We start from the raw sequence: 22,868 nt of genomic DNA on the forward strand, positions 1-22,868 counted from the left end.
GAACATCAGAACTAAACTATTACCTTTATTTCACCTTAAAGTGTGACCTCAGCAGCACTCTGATGCAATCCTTGAATCCTTTGCTCTGTTCAGTGGTTGCTAAAGATTGAATTAAACATTAACGGTTTTATTTTACCATTTTGCAAAATTCATTTACATATTCAATCTTGCTTCCAAATGGATCATTCAATAATGAAAATACATACATGTTAACAAAAATTGGAACTGAAATTGAGTTTTAAAAAGTACAACTGACAAAAGAATATCCTACAAAATAAGTTATCTTTGTAAACTCTTTTTCTATCCCAGGGTAACTCTTAAAGACATATTGAATCCGATCATTTACAGCCCTTATTTAGACAAAGCTCATGTACCTTTAAACTGATTCCAATGTATTGGAGTGTTCTCATGACCTTTCATCAAGAACCCAACATTCACTCAAACATGATTTTCAAAGAGGACACCAGGGAAAAGACTCATTTAAGAGTTATCCAAGTTTATTATTATCTTTTAAACTAATATAAATCCCACCGAATATGATCCTGGTGCTGTATTCCGGCATGGATACCTGCTTTAAGTACTGCATTTCAACACTCAATTCAAAATATCTTTTTTTGTCTTTCTAAATATTCATCAGAGTGGAAACACATGGACTCGGTCATATTCACAACTATTCTCCTACCCTTTTCTCTCTTGTGCAAGTCTATGCGAGTAAGTTAATCAACAGTATTAGTGTTTTTCTTTCAGCAGCAGCCAAAAAAGATGCCGCAGCTCAACTACGGAGAGACAAAAGGGAGGGAGGATAAAATGGTTTTAAGTGTGAGAACAAGCAGTAAAGAATTATTCCAAATTGAGCTGTGTACATCCCTGCACGCACACACAAACACAAATTTGACAAAACCCCACCGCCGGTGTCAAATTGACCAACTGATCCCAAGGTTGCAGGCTCATGTGAAATGTCTTACACACATGTAGACCTGAGATCATCCTACAGAAACCTAGTTCATCGTCACAGGCCAGTCTGCAGCCCCCCCCCCCCCCCGCAATAAAAGAAGAAAAGATTCAAAGCCGCTCCCACAAATCGCAGTTTAGGAGGAACAGTCAAGAGGGGGACGTGACACACTTTTTCTCGTTCTCAAAAATACAGACGATGGCGATAACGATGTTTTGTCAAATGAAGGCGCTGGGGAGGGAGGTGTCATCGTAGCAAAGCATGTGCATATTCTGGGAAGTGAGGTGAACATTGGAGTTTATTTCCACTCTAGAAATACTGGGTGTGCACTAATACAGCAGCTGATCTGTTAACATATTTCCCTAGTTAGGAATGTCTTGATTTACTTAAAAAACATCTTTCACTAACAATCCACATCTTCTAAACAAACTAATCAATACAATGATTGGTAAAAATGATTCCTGCAATGTTTTTTTTTTAACTGGAGGGTAACATTCTAGTAAAGCGAGGCATTAGGTTTACACAAATGCATCTTTACTAGAGCAGCTATCCTCACCTGCGAGTTGTTAGGCCGTGACAAGCCAACGTTATGTCATGTGCAAAGAAACGCATTGCAAGGAAACATGCAGAGAAAAAAAAAATGACACTTGAGAGAACAATCAAAAGCTACATAAAAGCTTTATAAATACAATAAAATCTTAAACCCTTAATGGAAAATTCTAGCTGTTGTAGTAATATGTAATAGCTGGCACTCTATGCTCGATGCTTTTTTGTCAGGTGTTTTATTTCATTTTCTCGTAGTAGAGCTGCGCAGGTCATTCATGCCATCTTTGGTTGACTGCAGTACTGAAGAGAAAATTAATATGATCCCAAAATAAATCTTCAACAAAAGGGGTGGTTAGAAAAACAGCATCAACTCTCAGCAGACAGCTGCGCCTCAATGTCCACTCTGCAGATGGGGCACTTCTTATTGGTGAGGAGCCACTGATCCACACACAGCTGGTGGAAGAGGTGCATACATGGTAGGCGTCTGCAGGGCAAACAGAGTAGAAAACCAACAATGACTTCATCTTACCAACAAATCCCGCCTGTGTGGCTCGACCTTATTTATCAAGAGCTCCATTGTTGTCGCCCATCATTACAGAGGGTGACATGTTTCTTCATTGTCATCTCGATGGTAAAAACTCAAATCAATGGCTGAAAATGGACCCCAATAAATACACTATTTGCTCATTTTCTATCAAAATGTGTCACAAACCTATGACAAAGAATTGATTCATGTATGTCTTTATATAGAAACAGTTTATCATTTCCTGTGATTTGCAGTCAATAAAACAGAAATCTTTGAAATGCTATAAGGATAAAAGAAGATATAAACGTGTCACTTCCCTTTTTCTTCCAACAGGGGGCAGAAAAAACCTGAGTGCCAAGAGGCTGGTAACACTAGACACTCAAGGGTTTTTCATTGATTGCTATACCTTTGGGTTTGACAGAATAAATATCTCCAGAGACTGTGGCAGATTGGAATAATTACACATGCCATTCCACATGTCCCGCCCCTAAAAGTGTAATCAAACACCCACAAAACTGAGCAACAATCACCAACACGAGGCGGGAGGGAGCCGTTTACCTGACGTCCTCCCCTTCCTCCAGTATTGACAGACAGATGGTGCATTTCTCCTCGGTGTCTTCATCCGCCCCTTCATCTTCGTCTTGCTTAATATGCAGCTTTCTCTGTTTGTGAGGAACATTTGGAAACAGGACTTTGAAGCACCAATCAGTAAAGATGCCTCAGCAGACACATTACATATGGTTAAAAATAATAATAATAATAATAATAGTAATGTATACAATCTGATGTATTAAACTACTCAATTCAAACACTGGTTACATCACAAGTACATATTACATTTTAATAAATCTATACTGGAGAACAAACATTTCAACAAAGAAACCAATTCCTTTGGAGACAGAGTTTGGTCATTTTGTCATGAAAACAAACATTTTTTTTTTATCTGTGGTCTCTGTGCTAAACAAATATAAATGATCTAAATCAAAGTTATGCTAGAGCCGAATTCCCTGGCCCCCAAGACTAATACTGACATCTACTGTACATGTGAGCAGAGACATGTTTCCAAATTGATTCGTTCATTATTTCTCACCGATTCTGGGGTTGCGTGCATATTTTTCCCAATAGATGCCCAAGCTTCAGGGGTTAACTCTTGGTCAATGTCTCTCTCCAACACCTTCTGTATTGGGTGGCAGGGTGTTAGATTGCTTGTTTAGATGCATTTGGAAACCTCTATGGTAACTTTTCCTCAACAATGTCTTCACAGCTGCAATCTAAAACACACTACAGTACTTTGCTTAAACATCAGACGTTTGCAATGAGCACAAAAGACCACTGCACACTCTGTCCCAGAATAAACTGTAACAGATAAGCACAACTACATACAGCATCTGCAAAATCCAATACACAATATGTACATATCTACACACAGTCATTGGTCCTCACCTTCTTGTACTTGTGTGGGTAAGTGCACCTCTCTATGGTTCCCTGAGAGGCTCCTCGGTTCACAGTCCCCAATCTTTCCTCTAAATGCAGCAGGTCCTGAATGGATGCAGTACAAACAAACCGCTATGAAAAGGATGAACAGATGCACATTTTGGCTCGATTGGTTACAATTCCTCCTCTGTAGGACAGAGAGCAGCAGCACATGTGGGCAGTAGGGCTGTCAAATTGCTTCAAAAATGACGTTCGAATATTCGCTTTAAAAAAGCACCTATATTTGAATATCGGGTTGCTACGGAGGAGACAAACGTCACGTCCAGACTGAAAGTCAACGTGCACGTGCGCAAAGCCGCCGCTGATTCTGCAGCGCCTTTCCTCGTTGAGGAATTCCATAGGTTGTGCATTAGGCACGTCAATAACAGCACGCATTAATACAGCGAGACAGAACTACTTGTGAAGGGTAATTAAAGTTTAAACATATTTGACAACATATTACCGACACAAAAATAAGTAAATTAATAAATGGCCTAGATCGCAGAGCTATCTCTCTCTCTCTCTCTCTCTCTCTCTCCCATACCGTCGTGCACTCTGCACATAGCGGTATAAATGAATGACAACAACAAACAAATGCCGAGTGCTGATCAAGAGTTTTGTGCAAGCAATATAAGGTCGCCATTCTTGTCCCAAATATGTCAGCTTTCATTCAGTGATTGAAACAAATATTCTTAACATATAGAGCGAGCTGGGCTGTGGTAAACATGGCATGAAACGGCAAATAATCAAACCAGTGCATGAAGCTATTGTATAGTCAATTTTATTTTATCTTTTTTTCAACGTTCAAATATTAATTTCCACATTCGAATAACTGTTAACAACTGTTTAACAATTATTCGAATATATAGTCAAATATAGAATATTCGTTGACAGCCCTAGTGGGCAGATTGGTTTCTTCATTGATCTTTATTTTTGACCAACGGTTGGCTTTTACATTCAATGAACCCCATTAGACTGAGAGATTGAACAGAGTGCCTGAGCGAGTTAAAATTGTTTGTTTAATAATAAATTAATGTAAAAAAGCAGTCCTCACCTCATAGGTTCTTCCAAAGCCAGTCATTCTAGATGAGATGTACCGAATGTGCGGGTAGGTCACTTCAGATATGCCAGTGTGCTGTGAGGGGTTAAAGAAAGGATATGCATGCACAGACCTTACTTTTATTTACTCCTCTGGTGAGGGTTTAGCATACGTAATGCATGCCATTAGAGGCTGCCTCGTTTCACTTTGAGCTATGCCGTAGCATTGTCTTTCAGTAACGGGCATCATTTCAGAAAACAACATTAACCCTGCATTTAAAAAAAGTTCACTTCACCACATTGTTGTGTCATCATCTTTTTGGTTGATACGGTAAACTTGCTTCTTAAGCAAGTTAAACATCCAGCAGAGCAACATCAACATTTATTTGGAGTTGTGATTCTGATGATCCTAATGAATTTACTGTCCAATATTCTCCTTTTTCCATATTCTGAGGAAAATTGCTAAACGCTCCACTAAGATCTCCAGCTATTTGCTAATCTTGTTCGTCTGCTGTTTGGTGCAAAGTAGTTATTGTAAATTGACGCCATGAGAACGCGAGAGTGAACCAAAGCAGCTAAACAACCATCTAAAACTCACTAGAAAGCTTGACAAGCCGAGGCCAGATGCAGATTTGAACTCTTAATTCTTTGCAGGTTCATTGTTATGAAAGACTTCCTTTTGATATATTGTTACAATAGAAACATAGATCTTAGTATATTAAATATAGACCAATCCATCTTTGAAATAATTGATATCATTAATAAAGGGGCCAACACCATTGATCTAAGAAAGCCTTTATATAAAAAGGAATTATTTAAGTTAAACTTCCCAGTCTATGGCAGCGCCAGTTCTTAAAATTGTATTTCAGTGTTAACCAGTTCCCAGTTTCTTTTAAAGTGTAAAAGAGGGCCCTTTGAAAGTGTTCAAGCATACGACGATGAAGGTCATAGATGTACACAAATGAAAACTAATGAACTCTGCCGAGACTCTAAATCTAATTCAATTGCATATGCTTTTGGTTTCATGTTTCTACGCTGCAAGTTTGAGCATGCATGCAGTGATGAAGGGCGGACATGCTCAAAGCATTTGGAAAACCGCAGCTAGACTTGGATGTGCACTCGCATCGACCCTACGGAGGAGAACGGATTGTGGAAGACAACTAACGTTGGTTTATCCGAGGGTGACCAAGTAAACAAACGATAAATGAACTGTCTACTACATTTGAACAGGATCCGTCTCGAGGCTCGTGGATTTGTTGAGTGTGCACATGAAATGCCTGATGAGCTACTATTAATTGCTACTGCATTATTCATGTGGTTAACCAAACCTTGAAATAACGGATGTTATGAACAAGGGGCCAACACCATTAATCTAAACCAGGGTTTATATAAAAGTGATTCTTTCTCAATTATGCAAATGTATGCATTTCTTCTGATTTGTCTCACCATGAAGGGGATGGGGAAGTGGTGCAGTCTGGGGGGAGGGTGGTAGTGGGGCAAGTGGGAGTGCAGGTGCCCTGAAGGGTACGGCGCCACAGTCACTCCAGCCTCGATGCCAAGCTCCCTGTTGACAAACACGAGCGCATTAGTCTTCATTACATCAAAACGTTCTCTGGTTGATCCAACCTTAAAACCAAGGAACTGAGTCCGAATTTGAAATGAGTCTAAGATTTGATGAGCTGGCATTAAACCGAAAAACAAGCCATCTGCCAAATCCCGTTGCCTCATACTGACCATGCTGTTCGCTGCTCAGGCTGGCGAGGGTGGGAGGACATGGTCTGTGGCACGTGGATGTGGTGTCCATGGCCGTAGTTGGGGTGCATTCTGTGGGGGTGTGGAGGAGGCCGCTCGTGTGCTCGTCTGCATGGACGGAGAGGTAGAGGTTAACGCGCCGCCGCCTTTATTTTTTCTCCACACCAATATGAAATCCGCAGAGGAGGAAACAGCAGCCGGGTGATGGCTGTACGCACGTTGGGTGCTGCATCATCCGGTGCCTCTGGACTTCCATCCTCTGCAGTATCTCGTGCTGATGGAGTCTCTGCACCGAGGCCCCCAGGGCCGGCATGTGGTGCGGCAGGGTCTGGTGGTCCGTGGGCAGGTGCTGGGCCAGTGGGGCACTTGAGCTAGAGAGGTGGTGGTTAGACAGAGGTGGGGGAGGGGCGGGGGGCACGGCAGGGTGGGAAGGCAGGGGCGGATGAAAGGTGACAGTGTGGGGAAGAACGTATTCGCCTTGCGGAGGGGGCTGTGGTGTAAGTTGGGGGTTTCCATGGGAATGAGGACAGGCGGAGGAGGGCTGATGATGCAGTGAGCGGGCCAGAGAGCCATCTGGGTTTGAGGAAAGAGAAAAGGAAAAAGAACAATAAGATACTCCCTGTTTTGGTTATTGTAAAAAAAATCCCATGGAAAAACCAAATCCAATAACTTTTCCAGACTGTCTGAAGTACTCAATGTCAGCAAGTTCAAACGATGTGGCTTAGTGATGTGCTTTTTAGATACCCAGCTGGTTGATCATGATGTTTTCTTCTTGGACAATAATCAGGCTGCACATAGAGGAAGTATTTCAGCAAATCCCCCCAAAAACCAAGCAGGTATAGATTTAACCTCATGCAAACCAACATTTCAGCTCATCGCGTCAAGACGCTGCCCCTCTGTATTTTATGCTCTTTACGCAAACCTCTGTTCTCTGGCAACGACAAAAATTCACTAATGAGGCATCCACTTAATTAATATTAATTTGTTCTACGCAGGCTGCCTTGTGACCTCTCCAAGCAGCGGTACAACAAGGAGGAGATAAAAGCATGAGAGAAGTGTGCATGGAGCACCAGCATTGTCTCACACTCTCTTCCGACTCCCCCACCAAAGAGCCTCGTCTCTAAGCTTCACTCTCCATGCTGAGCCCTTCTGAGTAGAATGATCAATTAACTACTAGTGCCTGGTAGAGTTCCCACAGCACTTGGCACATTAACCACCAGGCTCTGTTAATTATTATTAGCATTAGGTTTTAGAAACGCAGTTGTCTTCCAAGCCCACTGCATTGGCACAGTCCCTGGCTTAGTGTGTATATATGTATAATATATATATATATATATATATATAGACACACACACACACACACACACACACACACACACACACACACACACACACACACACACACACACACACTTTCCATTTTTCCCCTCTTTGTTTTACAGTTTTCAAACAGTGTACAGTTCAAGTTTCTCTCCAGGTAAATCGGGACATTATTTCTAAAGAGCCACTTAATCGAGCAGTAACTTGATCGTAAGCAGATGAAGTCACGTTAAGTCAGATACTACTTACTAAGATTGACACAATTAAAGAAATGTATATATTTTTGACTGATTCTGTCTGATTTTGGACTTTCTACCCTGTACTGTGTATGTGTGTATATATATATATATATATATATATATATATGTACTCACAGGAAGGGTGCATGTAATGCCTGCAGGGCTGCGGTTGTGTTTGGGGCTGAGGCTGAGCCACCATGGAGGAGCTGAAAGATTCCACCACAGCTGGCTGACTGGGCCCAGGGGTGGCCTGGGAGACGAAAGCAGGAGGCCGTGAGGTGGAGCCTGGGCAGCAAGGGTCAAAGGCCGAGGTGCTGCCATGGAAACTAGCCCCGTTGTTTCCAGCGGCACGGACACTGCTGTTACTCAGGTCCACTGGCAGTGTTTGCTGTGGAGGAAGAAAAGGTGGATGAGATCTAATAGAAAGAAGAGGGACGAACTTCTCCAGGGCGTCACAAGTCAAATAATTTACTATTACGAAGAACTGGGTTACAATTTGCTCTTCAAGTGAATACATTTGTACAAATGGCATTTTTAATTGCGATAAATTGCCAGATTCAATAATTAAGCGAAAAGTAGTCATCATGCACTTTTATTTCATGGAAACACGTAAGGTGATTTTGAACAACACAGCAAATATTTCTTGTGTTGCAATAATAGAGAATAGTTCAGTTCTGGGCATGCTAACGCGTTAACGCTACCAGCACTAGAATACATACATCTTCATTTGTCATATATAAAAAGGTAAATATATTCATATGCAGTGCTGAGACACCAAAGTTACAGTCCGATGTTTTAAGGGGAGAGAGGTGGGTGTAACGTTCAGGAACCAATGTGCATCATTGAGTTGATATGCTACCACTCGCCTAGCTCACCGCTACGGTGTACAGCTAATTGTTACTGAATGCAACCGCGGCGTACCTGGTCGTGGTAGTGGGCTGTGTTGTTGTTGCTGCTGCTGCTGCTACTGTTGCTGCTGCTCACTCCAGCACAGGATGCAGGCAGAGCGGTGGGTCGCTCCACGGGGCAGCTCGGCTCTTTGAAAGGCAGGGTGCCCGGGGGCTGTGGGGCCGGGTGATGTACGTGGTGGATGAAGTGGTGCGCGTTGCCGTGGCCGTGCTGCAAGCCACTGGTATGCTGGGAGGACGACACCTGCAGGCAGCTTGAATGGGAGTGGCTCAGGGACAGGTGACCGGGCGAGGGGCCGCCACACGGGGAGTGCTGCTGGCAGCAGGACGGCAGTCTGGGCATGGCCGTGCCTGTGTCCGCTGCACCAGACAGACCCGGTCTGCTGTCATCTGATGGAAAAAAAAGGTATTAAATGCAACTGCAGGATATAAGAAGAGAAATAGAGTTGAGCAAAATATTTTAAATCAAAAGGTCTCGAGTCCGTCTTGTCCCGTCTTACCCGCTGCAGCAGTGCGACTAGAGACGCCGGCCCTCTGTGTGTGCATACTTTCAGGTATTGAGCCTGGGCAGCTAGTGGAAGGTCCTGGGGCATCATGGAACTCTGAGGTAGAGGCATGATGAGAAGATGATGAAGAGGATGACCTGATTGTTTGGGGTTGAATGCTGCCAGAGGTCGTTGGCACAACTGAGAGATCTGTAGAGAAAGAGAGGAAGGGAGTGGCTTAGAGAATGAGGGGAATTGTGCTACAGGTATCACTTCAGTAGAGTGAATGCATTTAAGGTGGCTAGTCATTAAAGAGCACTCAACTGGTTTCCATCACATTAAGCTTCAAGGTAAGGTAAATACAACAACAAATAAATAACCATAGCATGTGTACTTGTAGAGGAGCAGGGGAACAGCAAGCCTCGTTAGCATTCTACTGAGCACACTGAATCTGCTGTTCATATTCACAAATGAATTTCCCCTCTTCTTTCTTGTCCATTGAACCTGCACATGTGTGTAATGTGCAAATTGCAAGCTGGAGAATACAGATATTATAATAACTGTATGAATTCAAAGTCAATACCACAGTTTACTTTGTAAGTTACAAAAGAGTAAAATATAACAAGGCCAGATGTTGGCAGATGGCTTGAAAAGTACTAAACCCTAACCCCTGACACTAAAAAGGAGGACGGTGAGGGATGGTTCACCATGTATACCCTTACCATCTTCATCGACAGTGAGATCCACCACCTCCCCGGCATTCTGACGCAGTGGCTGAATGACGGTGGAGAGTCGGTTGCGTCCACGTGGCTCCTGGAGACGATTCTGGGAGCAGCTATTAGCCCAAATCCTGCCCAAACCCCCCGCGGAGCGAGACCTGTGGACATTGTTGGAAAAACTGCAATAATGTCATGATCAGAAAAGGGTGTTGGACAAAACAACACAAGATCGTTGTGTATGTTGTGTGTACGACATGTCAGCTGAGATAAGATGGCCACTCTGGATATGAAAGCTGTGTGGCGTGTGTGTCTGGCATCCGGGAGGCCACTCGGTGTCTCTGGATGATCAGATGTACGTCTCAAGATGAAGAACATGACGGTCCTTGTACATGAGATCATTGTGTTGGTGATGGAAAAGAAAACCTGTGAGTAGCCTTAACACATGACTTGCAAGGTACATTGAATTACTTCCATCCATGTTATAAATGTCCAGTGAAAAACGTGAGCATTTGAGAAAACTATTTAGTAGAGTTAATGAATTTATTTAGTTTGGGAAGCTTGCTTTGGTATTAATCCATGCATGATATTTGTGCCCTTTTTGTACAAATTGCATATTTAGTATTTACCCAGATATTGGTATTAAGACCAACCTTTAAAACAGGAATTCCTCAGACTTAAGTTACGGTTTGCTGAACACATCAAATACACCTGAAACTGAAATGGGAATCAAGCATAGTTTGGATTACTTTATTGTGTAACCAACCCTTCCATCTAAATAAACATTACTTCCAACCACCTTCCTTCTCCTTGTATCTCACTCAAAATCCTCCATATCTCCATTTGTTTTGCCCTTTTAATTTTCACTCTCAAAAGGCTCCTATCACTCCACCCCTTGCTCCCTGAGACTGGAGTGAGAGCCCAGGGAACATCCTCATCTCGCCCCACAGTGCCGTAAAGCCAGGTGATCAGAGGCAGGAGGGGTGGGCCTGAGGGACAGGGGGCTATTTGCGGGTGCCGTAAAGCCGGATACCATGGAGCTTTGTGGCTTGGGGAATTCCTTGTTGTTCCCGGAGAGAACGCACAAGGGTAGTGGGAAAACGCTGCATATTGAGGGACAAAATGCCAGACATGTTAACCGTGGGTGCCTCTGGGATGTCAAACTGAACCATAGTGGAGCTCAGTAACTTAATTAAAGAACACACAGAAACATGACAAATGATCCAGTCATGCAATCGGGTGAATTGGAAACATTAAACTGGCTCTTGGTTTGAATAAATACATAGTGTTTGTCTTTCCCTGCTCGTACTGCAATGGAGGGATGGGAACTGTGCACTTGATAAAATTTTGCAATTTAAAAAAAGGGAACTGAAAACAAATGTAAAGTGTCAAGAAAAGGTATTAGTGAAACAATTGTATTTGTTTTTTGGTGATTTAAACATCTCTGAAAACCTCAATAAGTGGAATTATGGAAACAAATATAATTGGGTTTGTTATGGCTGGTGATCAAAATGTGAGTACACAAAATCAAAGACCAAAACAATACAGTGCACATACGGGTATGAATCATGCATTAATAGAATGGATTGGTTAAATGATGGATTTATTTTGCTAAACCAGCATGGCTTTGATCACATCGGTGATGGTTTTAACACGGGAAATGCCTTTCTCACTGCGGTCTGTGATAAGGGGGAATCCCGTCCGCTTATACCGTCCGCTTCCAGTTCAATTTCCTGCGAGACATGCCGCACAATGCAAGTAGAATTGAGTAAGAGGAAGCTCATTAACTTTCATATTTCAAAAATGGCTTAAGCGAGCCCATACGCATGCACACACATGCGCGTGCACGCACACACACACACACACACACACAGCACGCAGGGTGGTATGCAGGAAGAGGCACATGGTGGTTGCGTTGTTGTTTAATTGGCCGGGCTCCTTGGCTCTGGGTTGATCCCAAAGAGCAGGAAGAGTCACGAGGGAGGGGCGCCTAATTAAGTAGACCTGGGATTATTTTGTAAATATCTGTTTACCACCATGATCTCTTGAGGACAGGGGGGGGTGAGGCCAGGAGGAAAACAATACATTGTAAACATGAACACTGAGGGAATGGGTGGCTGGGCAAAGCAGAGGCCGTGCCAAAACAAGGTGACGTGAGGCCCATGCCCCAGGGATCAGAGGAGGGGGGGAGGGGGGGCTGAGACGTGCAGTAATATAGTGCAAGCTACTGGTTTGGGAGTTAAAAGGAACGAGATCATAGAAGGTGAGAATAACACTCTACTGGTGGTGAACAATTTGGGAATTAAACGTCGCATTTAAAACAGTTTATCTTTGTTTTGAGGACACGAGGGGTTTACTTTTCTAACTCTCCGCACAGATAGAGATCTGACTGATATTACAAGTACTGACCATAATAACGTAAAGATATGCATCATTTGAGATAAAAAGATCATTTGCAGGCCATTCAGTTTGGAGTCTAGATCCCAATCAACACAAGGAAATAACTTGATCTTTCTAGAACAATTTTGAAACTATCACTTTTACATAAAATAATGTCTAGTATTTAAATAAGACAGAGGCTATACAGTACATGTAAAGTTCAGAAGGTGACGTCATCTTTTTGACAAATGGACCTATTTGGTCAGTTCTTTAGTTTGATGGGTTGTATTTGAGGATTAGTCATTCAATGCAAATGTGACTTTAAAACCAGTATGGAGCTATCTACCGACACAACGTGCCTTTTCTTATAGATGGAAAGGATCTACAATTGATGGCCTGTGTTTTTGACACAGAAAGTCAAATGGCATTCAAAAAGGTTTTTATCTGCCATAACTAACAAGTAGTGTCATGGTAAAACCTGTTATAATGTCAACTGTAGAGTGACACAAAACAAAAACTAACTGCCATCAGTTCAAATGGAACATAATCAAAGTGAAACCAGCAGGTTTGGTGAAAAATGGTTGGTTTGCCTTAATTATTTTGCTTTCTATCCTGATAACCGTTTTTGAACATTCTGTACCAATTGGGGATGAAGAAAGAAGACTGTTTCAGTCCATTACAAGTTATAGAGAGACACTCTGCCGTCCACAAAGATGGATAAAGCCCCTGGACAAAGTGCAGAGGAAATGAGGGAAGCAACCATGCAGATGTTTCACACAGGACGACATATGTTGGGTACTAACAAAGTCCAATACAACGCCTACTACCTCCAGAAAAGTTTGAATGTTCTTGTTGAAGCTGTGCTCAACATTATGATGCTATTGTGAAACTGTACTGTATGAAAAGCTGAAACAAAAATGAAATATTCCAATCCCCATGAAGGGTTGGTGAATATCATATTTGACTTGGAATTTACACATTAATTCATCAAGGGGAACCTGTCAAAAATAAATAGAGTTACCCTCAAAATAGTACAACGACACACAATGTGTGTGTGTGTGTGTGTGTGTGTGTGTGTGTGTTGCTCCTATAATGACAAACTGCTCCCAAATTCACAAATTGGACCACTGGCGTTGTCGAGAAAGCTTTCATTGCTCATTCTGTTGGCCTTTGCTGCTGTTGCCCCCCCCTCACCCCACACCCCCGCTCCCCGCTGCCCATCCCCCGCATCCCCGCATTCTCCAGGGAGCCGAGACATCTTTGACAGTCGGGAAAACAGGGACATTAAGCAAGCCATAGCATTCCAAGCTCGGCGCGATCACTTTGGCTTTCAAATATTACAGATTACAATAGTGTAAAGTAGGGTGGGAGGAAAGATGCTTTGTTGGAAACGATTTAAAAAGGATACAGAGAGAGGTCGACACAGGGGCAGAGGTTTGGGATTTGAGCTGCACAATCACCTACATGAGTAACCAGGGGAGTATTGAGTCAAGAAGTCACATTCTGACAATTGGGAAGTAAGATTGAAGTTGAGGTTAAAGGAGTTATCCAATTTAGTGCTCTCACACTGTAAATATTCAGCATTTCTCAGAGAAGCAGGCACTATGTCTCAATCCTTAACATTGCCGATACATTAATCATCTTTATAATAAGCCTTATCAACTACTCTATTGAACAAAGTGCTATAAGAAACATACAAGCTGGCATGGTCACCATGAAATGAATTGGGTTATACAGTCTGCTCCGGTGTTTTAAGTTACTTACGGATTGTGACTGATGAGCATTGGCTGCGTACAGATCGTGTGTTCAGAGATATTCCAGTGAGCAAGTAGCCCGTCAGACATATTCCTCTTTGAGCTCTCATATCGTGTGATTAATACCGTCCAAAATCTCTTGTGTGTCCACTTATAAATTGTAGATGAGACCCGCCTCTGATGCTGGCTAATTACGAACCTGTATTTAGAGGAAGCAGTTCGCTTTATTTGTGGTCTTTACTAAAAGTAACCTAAGAATAAAGAAACAACATGGTTATTGAGCATGATGTGGCTCTGTTGCTATAAACAAGGCATGCAACCTAGTCTCTCTAGGCAATATAAGCTATGGAATTCATGAGCAAAGCACTGGAGGACACGTCAAACCACCCACTCAGCTCTTTCATCCTGAGAACCATAAGCTCCTTTCACACACGCACAGCAACCCTGAACCCATCTAGACATTTCCCAGTGGAGCTGTGTGTGAGAACGCAAATGTCCCAATCGGTCGGGCCGCATGCTGAAACGTACTTTCCCCCGGCCAGCTCGCCAGTTCCATGTCGGTGCAATTTGTGATCGAGCCGACGTGTGAACGCGGCCGGTCATTGTCGGGATAATTCACGGTCAGCGAGTGGCCGTTTTGAAGACGTTTCAGGCGCAAACCGCCACGAAAGCAGGAACATTACAAACATCAAGAGCAATGAACAGGGGCCATTTAAACGAATGACATGACGCCGAAATCAGTCAAATTCAGAGAACGCACAAGAGCCTCGGGCAAATTACAGATGGGCCGGTGTTTTTTCATCATGTCCTTCACCGGTAAAGGAGTATATAGAGTAGGGTATATAGAGTAGGGTATATAGAGTAGAGTATATAGAGTAGGGTATATAGAGTAGGGTGTATAGAGTAGAGTATATAGAGTAGAGTATATAGAGTAGGGTATATAGAGTAGGGTATATAGAGTAGGGTATATAGAGTAGAGTATATAGAGTAGGGTATATAGAGTAGGGTATATAGAGTAGAGTATATAGAGTAGAGTATATAGAGTAGGGTATATAGAGTAGGGTATATAGAGTAGGGTATATAGAGTAGGGTATATAGAGTAGAGTATATAGAGTAGGGTATATAGAGTAGGGTATATAGAGTAGGGTGTATAGAGTAGGGTATATAGAGTAGGGTGTATAGAGTAGGGTATATAGAGTAGGGTATATAGAGTAGAGTATATAGAGTAGGGTATATAGAGTAGGGTGTATAGAGTAGGGTATATAGAGTAGGGTGTATAGAGTAGGGTATATAGAGTAGGTTTAGAAAGCATCTCGCGCAGAGAACTCGGGACCAGAGCGCTTGCCTGACGGGGCAGTTGAGCGGATGTAGAGAATGAACGGTAACACATTCTTTCAATGCGTGCTGAACTGAAACATCAGAGGGGCCTACCTGAAACCGTCTCCGACTGTGACGATCTCCACCTCGCTGTCTGTTGAGGTGACGTTGATCTCCTCGCTTGCAGGTACAACGGGCACTGGAGCTGGAGTTGCCTCAATCACCACAACGTCCTCATCCAGGGCTCCTGAGTTTAGCGTGGAACAGACGTACCACAAATATGAGTAAACAGCCCGATACAATTACAACGACTGAAAATGTAAACTTGATTTGACTACTCTTCATCGGATTATGACACAGTTCTTCGATTCATCTGGATTTTTTAACATTAAAGATGGTTTCAAATAGAAAAAAAAAGAAGAAAAACATTCAAGTCTGTGCATGCAGTCATCTACTCCCATACAGCATAGACTTCACACTTTTATCTTTTTTTTTTTTATGCAGTGGGCTTTTATTTTCTAGTCTAAAACCCAGCCGGTTGTATAAGTGGCCACATAGCGTTTCACCAGTTTCATGATGCCAACAGCAGTATCATCAGGCCCAACAGTTTAACAGGAGAAATGTAGGTCATCAGTGCTCAACTCTATTTGCACTGGGATTGGCTTCGAAATCTACGCTGTGATTGGTTCACTGTGCACAAGATCTCACTTTATCTCTGCCTGGGCAAACTACATTGAGAGCCCCCTCAGGTGTGTTCCCTCAGAGGAGATGATCAGAAAGCACAGACTTGAGGGTGCTTCTCAGTGATAAATACATGTGTTTTAACACTTCAGTGTGAAACTAGAATTTTCAAGGGACAAGCACTCAGAGAATTTGTGTGTATATTTTATTCATATATATATATAATATACATATATAATACTTTGCGTTAGCCAATGAGTGTTTTAAACAATATGTAAAAAAAGGGAATATATGCTAAAAACAAAAGCAATATGTGAAGATTACCACATATTTTCTTTTGAGCAGTCTTCAAATGCATTCCGAGGCCAATGTCATCCATGCTTTTATGCATCAAATTGTCCCCATACACCTGAAGATGAAGAACCCAGTCAATCCATCTCCAGACGTCCTGCGTGTCTATTCATTTCGCCCACAAGGAACCTCATTCATGTTTCTAGTTATTGTCACACTTTCTCAGTGCAAATGAGAACTGTTGACACATAATGTCCGAGTTAAATTCCTCTGTTAAAATCCCTTCAATAGTAGATGTAATACGCACATACCAACCAAAATAACCATTCGATGCTGCAGAAGAGTGTACTGTGTTTTTGTACACATCAGTAAGTGTCTTCCGATAATTCCCCGGTGTGATTTATATTCCAATTGTCTCCTGGGAACCGCTGCTTAGCACCCTGTGCAAGACTACCAGCCTGGTGAAGCCTTGGTGAGGTTACACATACAACAACACCTTACTTTGCGCTTGCAAAGAATGGGGAGCAATGTGTGCAGTGTTTTGGTGAGGTAAAAAAACACCACCTACTTAAACTAGTACCAGACCTAAAATGACTGAATATCAAACTACGGATCAAAAATATACGAACGTCCATGTGACAACCCTCTGAAGTCTCACTAGCTACCAGGTTTTGGGAAATAAGACGGGCATTATGCTTGAGACTGAACAAATGTACTTGTTTAAGTACATTTTTAGCGTGCCGAACGATTGGATCTGTGCAGGAGGACTAAAGCGCTCCATCACACACCCGCTGCAGCACTGAACCCCTAGAAGACCGGTTTCATCACTCGCCTCCGCGCTTTCCCCTGCTGTAAACAAATACATCGTTTTCCCTGCGAGACCTGCCGTTTCCATGCAAAGGCTATCACCAAACAGCGCCCGAGTTGTCTCCCAGTTGCCTCCCACCAACAACTAACTTTCCATACCCACCCCCCCCCCCCGAGATGTGAACACGGGTAAAGGTGGGGCTTTTAAAAGGGATGTCCGATCTGTTCTGCACACTGGGCGGTGCTTTGCTGAGAATGAGAGCAGAATTCTGTGGTTTGGATTCAGGAGCTGCATCGAGTCCTTGCGCCAACAGGTAACGGGGGTGCTGCCAGGCGAGCTACTCCTCCTATGAGCGGTGCCCTAGCCATCACATTAGACAAATTAACGCCTAATGAACGTTCATCATATTTCTGGGAAACTGAAGTTAAAAGCTTTAATACCATTTGACATTTCCAAAAAAGTAGGCTTTTTTTTTGAAAAACATAGAACTGGGACACACTGCAGCAGCAATGTGTTGCTTTGAGACCGGCAAGAGCTTTCGTGATGTTTTCATGACAGGAAGCCAGGGGACTTCCCTTTCTCTGGTTGACAGTCAGAATGAGAACTCTTGACTAAGTTCCAGTAAACAGACATACACTGAGATTGCTTAGCATCCTCACCCCTCTGCTGCAGCAAATTCCTTTCCGATTGTTCAGTAAAGACAACTGGAAGTCTATGGTTTACAACTTTGGTGAATGAAAATACACAAAGTATTTATATTAACAACACAACAACCATTTCTGGTATGAAAAAGTCCAGCTGCAAGTTGCGAGTTTCACAACACACGTTGACCTCTTCTCCAACACAAGCCAAGTCACATTTTTTTTCTGTTCTGCTCTTCGGTGCATATTAATGCTGGATTGTGATGTCTTTCTTCATCTTCTGAGATTCTAAAGACATAGCTTATGCCATTACAACTCTGTCACCATTAGGTTTGCCGTATAAAGGCAGCTAGAAAATGCTACGATATAAAGGTTCTAAGCCATCTAGTTCCTTTCTTTGACCGTTTAGCAATAAAAATTGATATATAAATACATTTAAAAGAAATCCAACACTCCTAAAACGTAATCGCATAATTGTCGAGCCTATTAAAGTCCAAAATCAGTGTGGTGATCCCGCTTTGCTAACGCAGGATCATGCTACGCAGGACTCAAGACCTTCTAAAGCAGGAAAAAGACATGTTGGGTAGAACACCGACATATAAATGCACAAATAGAGTGGTGGTTACCTGTGGCTACAGCCGCACTGTTGGGCTGGCTGCTGGTGCTGCTGACATCCACATACAGCTCATCTTCTGCTTCAGTAGAAGAGGGGGTGGAGGAGTCACTGCTCAACTCCTCGCTAGAGCTACTGGTGCTATGGAGAAGAGCGTACTTCCTACGCGCTATCACTTCACGTTTCTTCCTCTGCAGCAGTAGTCGCTCCTTTTGCTTCTGAGTCCGCTGACCCCCACCAGGAGTTGTTTTCACAAAGCGCTTCCTATGTAGGGTCCGCCGGCTGCTCAGACACGGCCGCTTCAGCAGCACCGGCTCTGCTTCAGATCGCATCCACTTATGAGAGCGATTCCCCCGAGTCCGACCCAGAACAGGGTGCAGGCCAACTCCGGCGGCTCCTCCTGTTTTCAGGGCAGGAGCCTTGTGTTGGCCCCCCGTTGCTCCAGCTTCCCCGTCCTCCTCTGAGCTGAGAGTGTCCGAGTCCCCGAATCGCAGGCTAGAGGAAGGGGAGGAAGCACAGTCACTAAAGGAGGAGTCGTGATTGTGCTCGTCCTCACTGGGGGGCTGTAAAAGTTCTACCCTGGCCCGCTGGGGGGCCAGCGAACTCTCACTGATGTGGCCCTCCTTCAGCGAGCAGTCCGATGGCCCTGCCTGTTGGCCTTTTCTTTTTCTGCGTCCAGGTAGGGTCCGTTCTGAGTCCCTGTGTGTTTCTGTGTCCCTCAGGGGCCGATGCCTGGACTCGCACAGGGTCTCAAATTCGCTGCCCGCCTTTCCAATCACCTCCATGTTGTCGGGGAAGCTCTTGGTTGCCTCCATGGGCTCTGGGTTCACCAGTGGCTCCTTCAGGTGTTCCTGTCTGCTGGGGGCCTCTGGCTGCACCTCACTCTTCATGGTGGCAGGTCCGTCCTCAAAGGGCAAACGGCGAGGGCACTCGCATCAGTTCCTAAGCGCCTATCCACTGCATTTCACAATAGCTGAAAAATAACAAGGAAAGGAACAACGAATTAGGGGAGCGCAAGGCACTGTGATGCACAACCGCCAAAGAGCCGATGGTTATTTTAGTGACAGAATGACCACCGTAGGAGCATAAGAGGCATGATTAGTGTATTTTAAAAATTGTCTATGGATTCCATGTTTGTTTTTAAATGACATAATTGGAGTCTTTACTGAATGTTTTTAAAGCAGTCCTTTAGAAAACGATTTACTGCAAAGAATATCAAATGATTAATGCAATTCGTAATTAGGAATTTTTTACTAGTATTTCATTGATTAATTCACAGCAAAACAAAAAGGAAATGGCCATGACATTACTTAATGGTGGTCAATCCAGAGGAAAAAACATTCTTTCCCCAACAGTCATTTGTTTGTTCGACCAAATTAAGACAGAGTGACACGGTGATGTAGTATGACTGATGGGTTTACGCAATAGTTGATTTTATACAACCTGGAAATCAGACAGAAGGGGAAAAAAAACCACCATCTCATGTTTACGTCTTGTCTCATGACTTTTGGAAATTTCGCTCTTTATTTGTGTGTGCGCCAACAAAAAACTCCCAAAAGACACTTTTGACTCTTAAGGCATGTGGCAGAGGAGGTTTTTTCACAGCGGTGTAAGGTCTCCCAGGGAAACGCCAAATTCCAGCATTGCTGAAATGTAAGTTACTTTGTAAATACAGCAAAAATGTGACGATATGTGTATTTTCCAAATGGTACACGGCGTACTGCACCGCGAGTTAGCCAAAATTCAGCCATCAATAAACCTGAAGGCTTCTTTTAATGCGAGAAATATGTTATGTTATGATATGATATAGATTTTTTTTGTGCAATATATCACAATTTCTCCTGAATGGTAATATCATGCATGTTTAAATGTTTTGTTTTGAGTACCTTAGTTAAATACACCAAGGATTTGTAATAGTTCAGCCTTTACAAAGCCAATACTAATCAATTAGTGCATTGATTTGTCCAAACAACAATCCAGCAGACCAGTATGTATATTTTTATGCAAACACACAATCTCTCTCACACATATGGTTGCAGACAATAAATATTATTTTATAAAAATGAAAGTTTGATTGCACCAACATGGAATGATCGCAATGTTTTAGGCCATCTCTCTATTGGAGATTTGTGTTATCAATGAATGTTGCATATCTGCAGTGGTGCCCACTGATGAACTGTTTTAACAACATTATGGACAGTGAGGAGAGAAATCCAGGCTTATGCACTATTCACACGTGTTGATGTTGCCCACAGCAACAAGCCTGCGGTCCATAATATGACATAATCTTAAAACTAATTAACAACTGATTTAGGAAAGTATTGTGCGGAGCCCATCTATGTGGCCGACTGCACAAGAGATGGAGCACGACTGAAGAAAAGAAATGCAACGCTTTGTCAGTCTCCTGGACATTGTTTGCCAAGGCATCGCTATTCTCAACATTGACATTCCGATGGTCCGTCCACCTCCCAATGGCATTGTATCTACACCAAAATCCAACGTTTCATAAACAGACACGTGAAAAGTGAACATGAAACTTATGTGTTACCCCATTTAAAATACATGTCATTCCACTGTAGGAAAGTCAAGACTTTAAAAAGACACAGGTTTCTACAGTGCAGAAATGTAACAACAACCTTTCAGTTTCTGTATTGGACTGCTATAAGTTGCACTGATTTGTATTATGTTCCTACATGGTGCAATGATTTAGATATGCTATAAAGTGAATGTAATAGGCAATGCCTTCGCATTTTTCATTCCCAACTCATCTCAGAATAACCTGAAGCTACAACCACTTTGAAATATGTCTGACGAGGTGGATGATTCCCAAAAGAAGCCACAATGCTGTGTGTTATAAACAACTCACTGATAAGTGAGAGTCCTTCAGATGCCACAGGAGAAAGCTGCGCAATGACATGCATGAATTCGGGGGCCTCGGAGGAGAGCCCCGAAGGGAGCTAGATGCCCTGCACCAAAGCTCAACAACGCAAACGGACAACAACGAATCCCACACAATGATAACAATAATGATAAATAAGAGCTACCACTGAGACTATTGGGTGCCCCTCCACCCCCCACCCCTCCAATTGCAGCTGCTTCTAGACAGAAATGTATGGTGCAGCAGAAATGGCCACAGTGAAACCAACTGAAGATGCAGGGCTGAGACAGGACTCAACCTGTCTGTGAGGCGACCAGCTTCGTGGATTCACTTAGCTTTTACGGGGTTTCGAGCCCCAAACGGAGGCTCAGCATAGTTTCTACAACGCTTCACAATCACAATCCGCTCGGCTGTGTGTCCGTCTGTGCCACACAGACGCTGCTGGGGGGGGGGGGAGTGGGGAGGGGAAGGGGGGGGGGGGGGGCAGACGAACCGGTGCTAATGGCGAAGCACTCAGGTATAAAGAGATCCGATATATTAGCAACTTGCGTTACCACGGTGACAAATCGAGAGAGAGAAAAAACAAAGTGGACAGCTAGCCAGCTAGCCTGACACACAGTGAATGCAGACAGAAGACAACAAAGACAGCACGTACCTGGGTCTAAGTCCTTTTTCAAACTGTGTCACCGTCCCCCTTTTTGCAACATTAAATCCTGTGGGAAATAATGGTTACCGGTGAAACAGAGCATTGGTCGAAACGGTAATCCTAGCTGCAACTAGGCAGGCCTACGAAGAATCCGCGATCCGAGAACGTTGGTGGCTGAGATTGTGAAACTGACAACACAGTCCCGAGCAGAGCCGAGCAGCAAAATCGAAGGCAATGGGCCCTGGAAGGCTACGAGCTAAGCTAACGTATCGGCTACTTCCACTTCACTCGCCCGATTAAACTCGGCCATTTTCACTCGCAAGGGAATCCCGTGGAATCGCAAAAGGTAGTGCGATCTCTCGATTGTGTTCCTATTTGACGAGGTATAAATGTCTCACTATTAGCCCTCGACGAAGTTGCCATTCCTGCCTCTCGATGCATCCACTCTTGTTTACCCAGCAGGTCGTCTGTTCGCTGGCCCCGGATCCGGGAGTCGTTACCCGCACCGCCTCACCGGGGCGCCAGATCGCCACCAACTGTCATCTGCTTTGCGGCACTTTGCGACACCTTGGTTTAAGCCCTTCTACTTTTTGAATAGGTACATGTAGGTTTCAAAAAACGACATCATCTGAGAGGACACGCTCTCTTCGCCCCGTTTTGCGTCGACCGGAGAGCGAGAGCGCCACCGTGTAGTGATTGACGTGTGCGCCCCGGTGCAGATGCTAACAGAAAGCCACCCGTCAGTGTTTAGCATGTCTCGCTTTGCTAAATCACAAATCGTTTATTCCAAGTCCTAGCGCGCCCACTGGTGGATATTTGCGACGTGTGGAGACAAATCTGGAGCAATGTTTAGCAATGTTTTGAACCCAAATGCAAAACAATTCGAGAATATCTAACTGCAGAAA

General features: G+C 43.4%; 1 protein-coding gene across 4 annotated transcripts; it reads right to left on the reverse strand.

The window, feature by feature from the left end:
* Positions 1-111: 111 nt before the first annotated feature.
* On the reverse strand, positions 112-22,649 carry rnf111 (ring finger protein 111). 4 transcript variants are annotated; one of them, XM_037486253.2, is made up of 15 exons: positions 21,973-22,647; positions 18,453-19,412; positions 15,520-15,652; positions 9,962-10,116; positions 9,255-9,449; positions 8,768-9,144; positions 7,982-8,234; positions 6,506-6,860; positions 6,270-6,395; positions 5,982-6,099; positions 4,552-4,632; positions 3,468-3,563; positions 3,115-3,201; positions 2,583-2,686; positions 112-1,982 (listed from the first exon to the last, which is right to left on the reverse strand). In XM_037486253.2, the coding sequence occupies exons 2-15, from the start codon at positions 19,327-19,329 to the stop codon at positions 1,865-1,867; spliced, it is 3,075 nt and encodes a 1,024-aa protein (XP_037342150.1). In that variant the 5' UTR covers positions 19,330-19,412; positions 21,973-22,647; the 3' UTR covers positions 112-1,864. The 4 variants fall into 4 exon arrangements, with proteins under 4 accessions (XP_037342150.1, XP_037342141.1, XP_037342160.1 ...); XM_037486244.2 differs by having other exon boundaries at positions 9,962-10,137; XM_037486263.2 differs by lacking the exon at positions 3,115-3,201 and having other exon boundaries at positions 9,962-10,137; positions 21,973-22,649.
* Between the last annotated feature and the right edge of the window lie 219 nt (positions 22,650-22,868).

Source organism: Pungitius pungitius, chromosome 4, assembly GCF_949316345.1.
Source record: "Pungitius pungitius chromosome 4, fPunPun2.1, whole genome shotgun sequence".
NCBI lineage: Eukaryota > Metazoa > Chordata > Actinopteri > Perciformes > Gasterosteidae > Pungitius > Pungitius pungitius.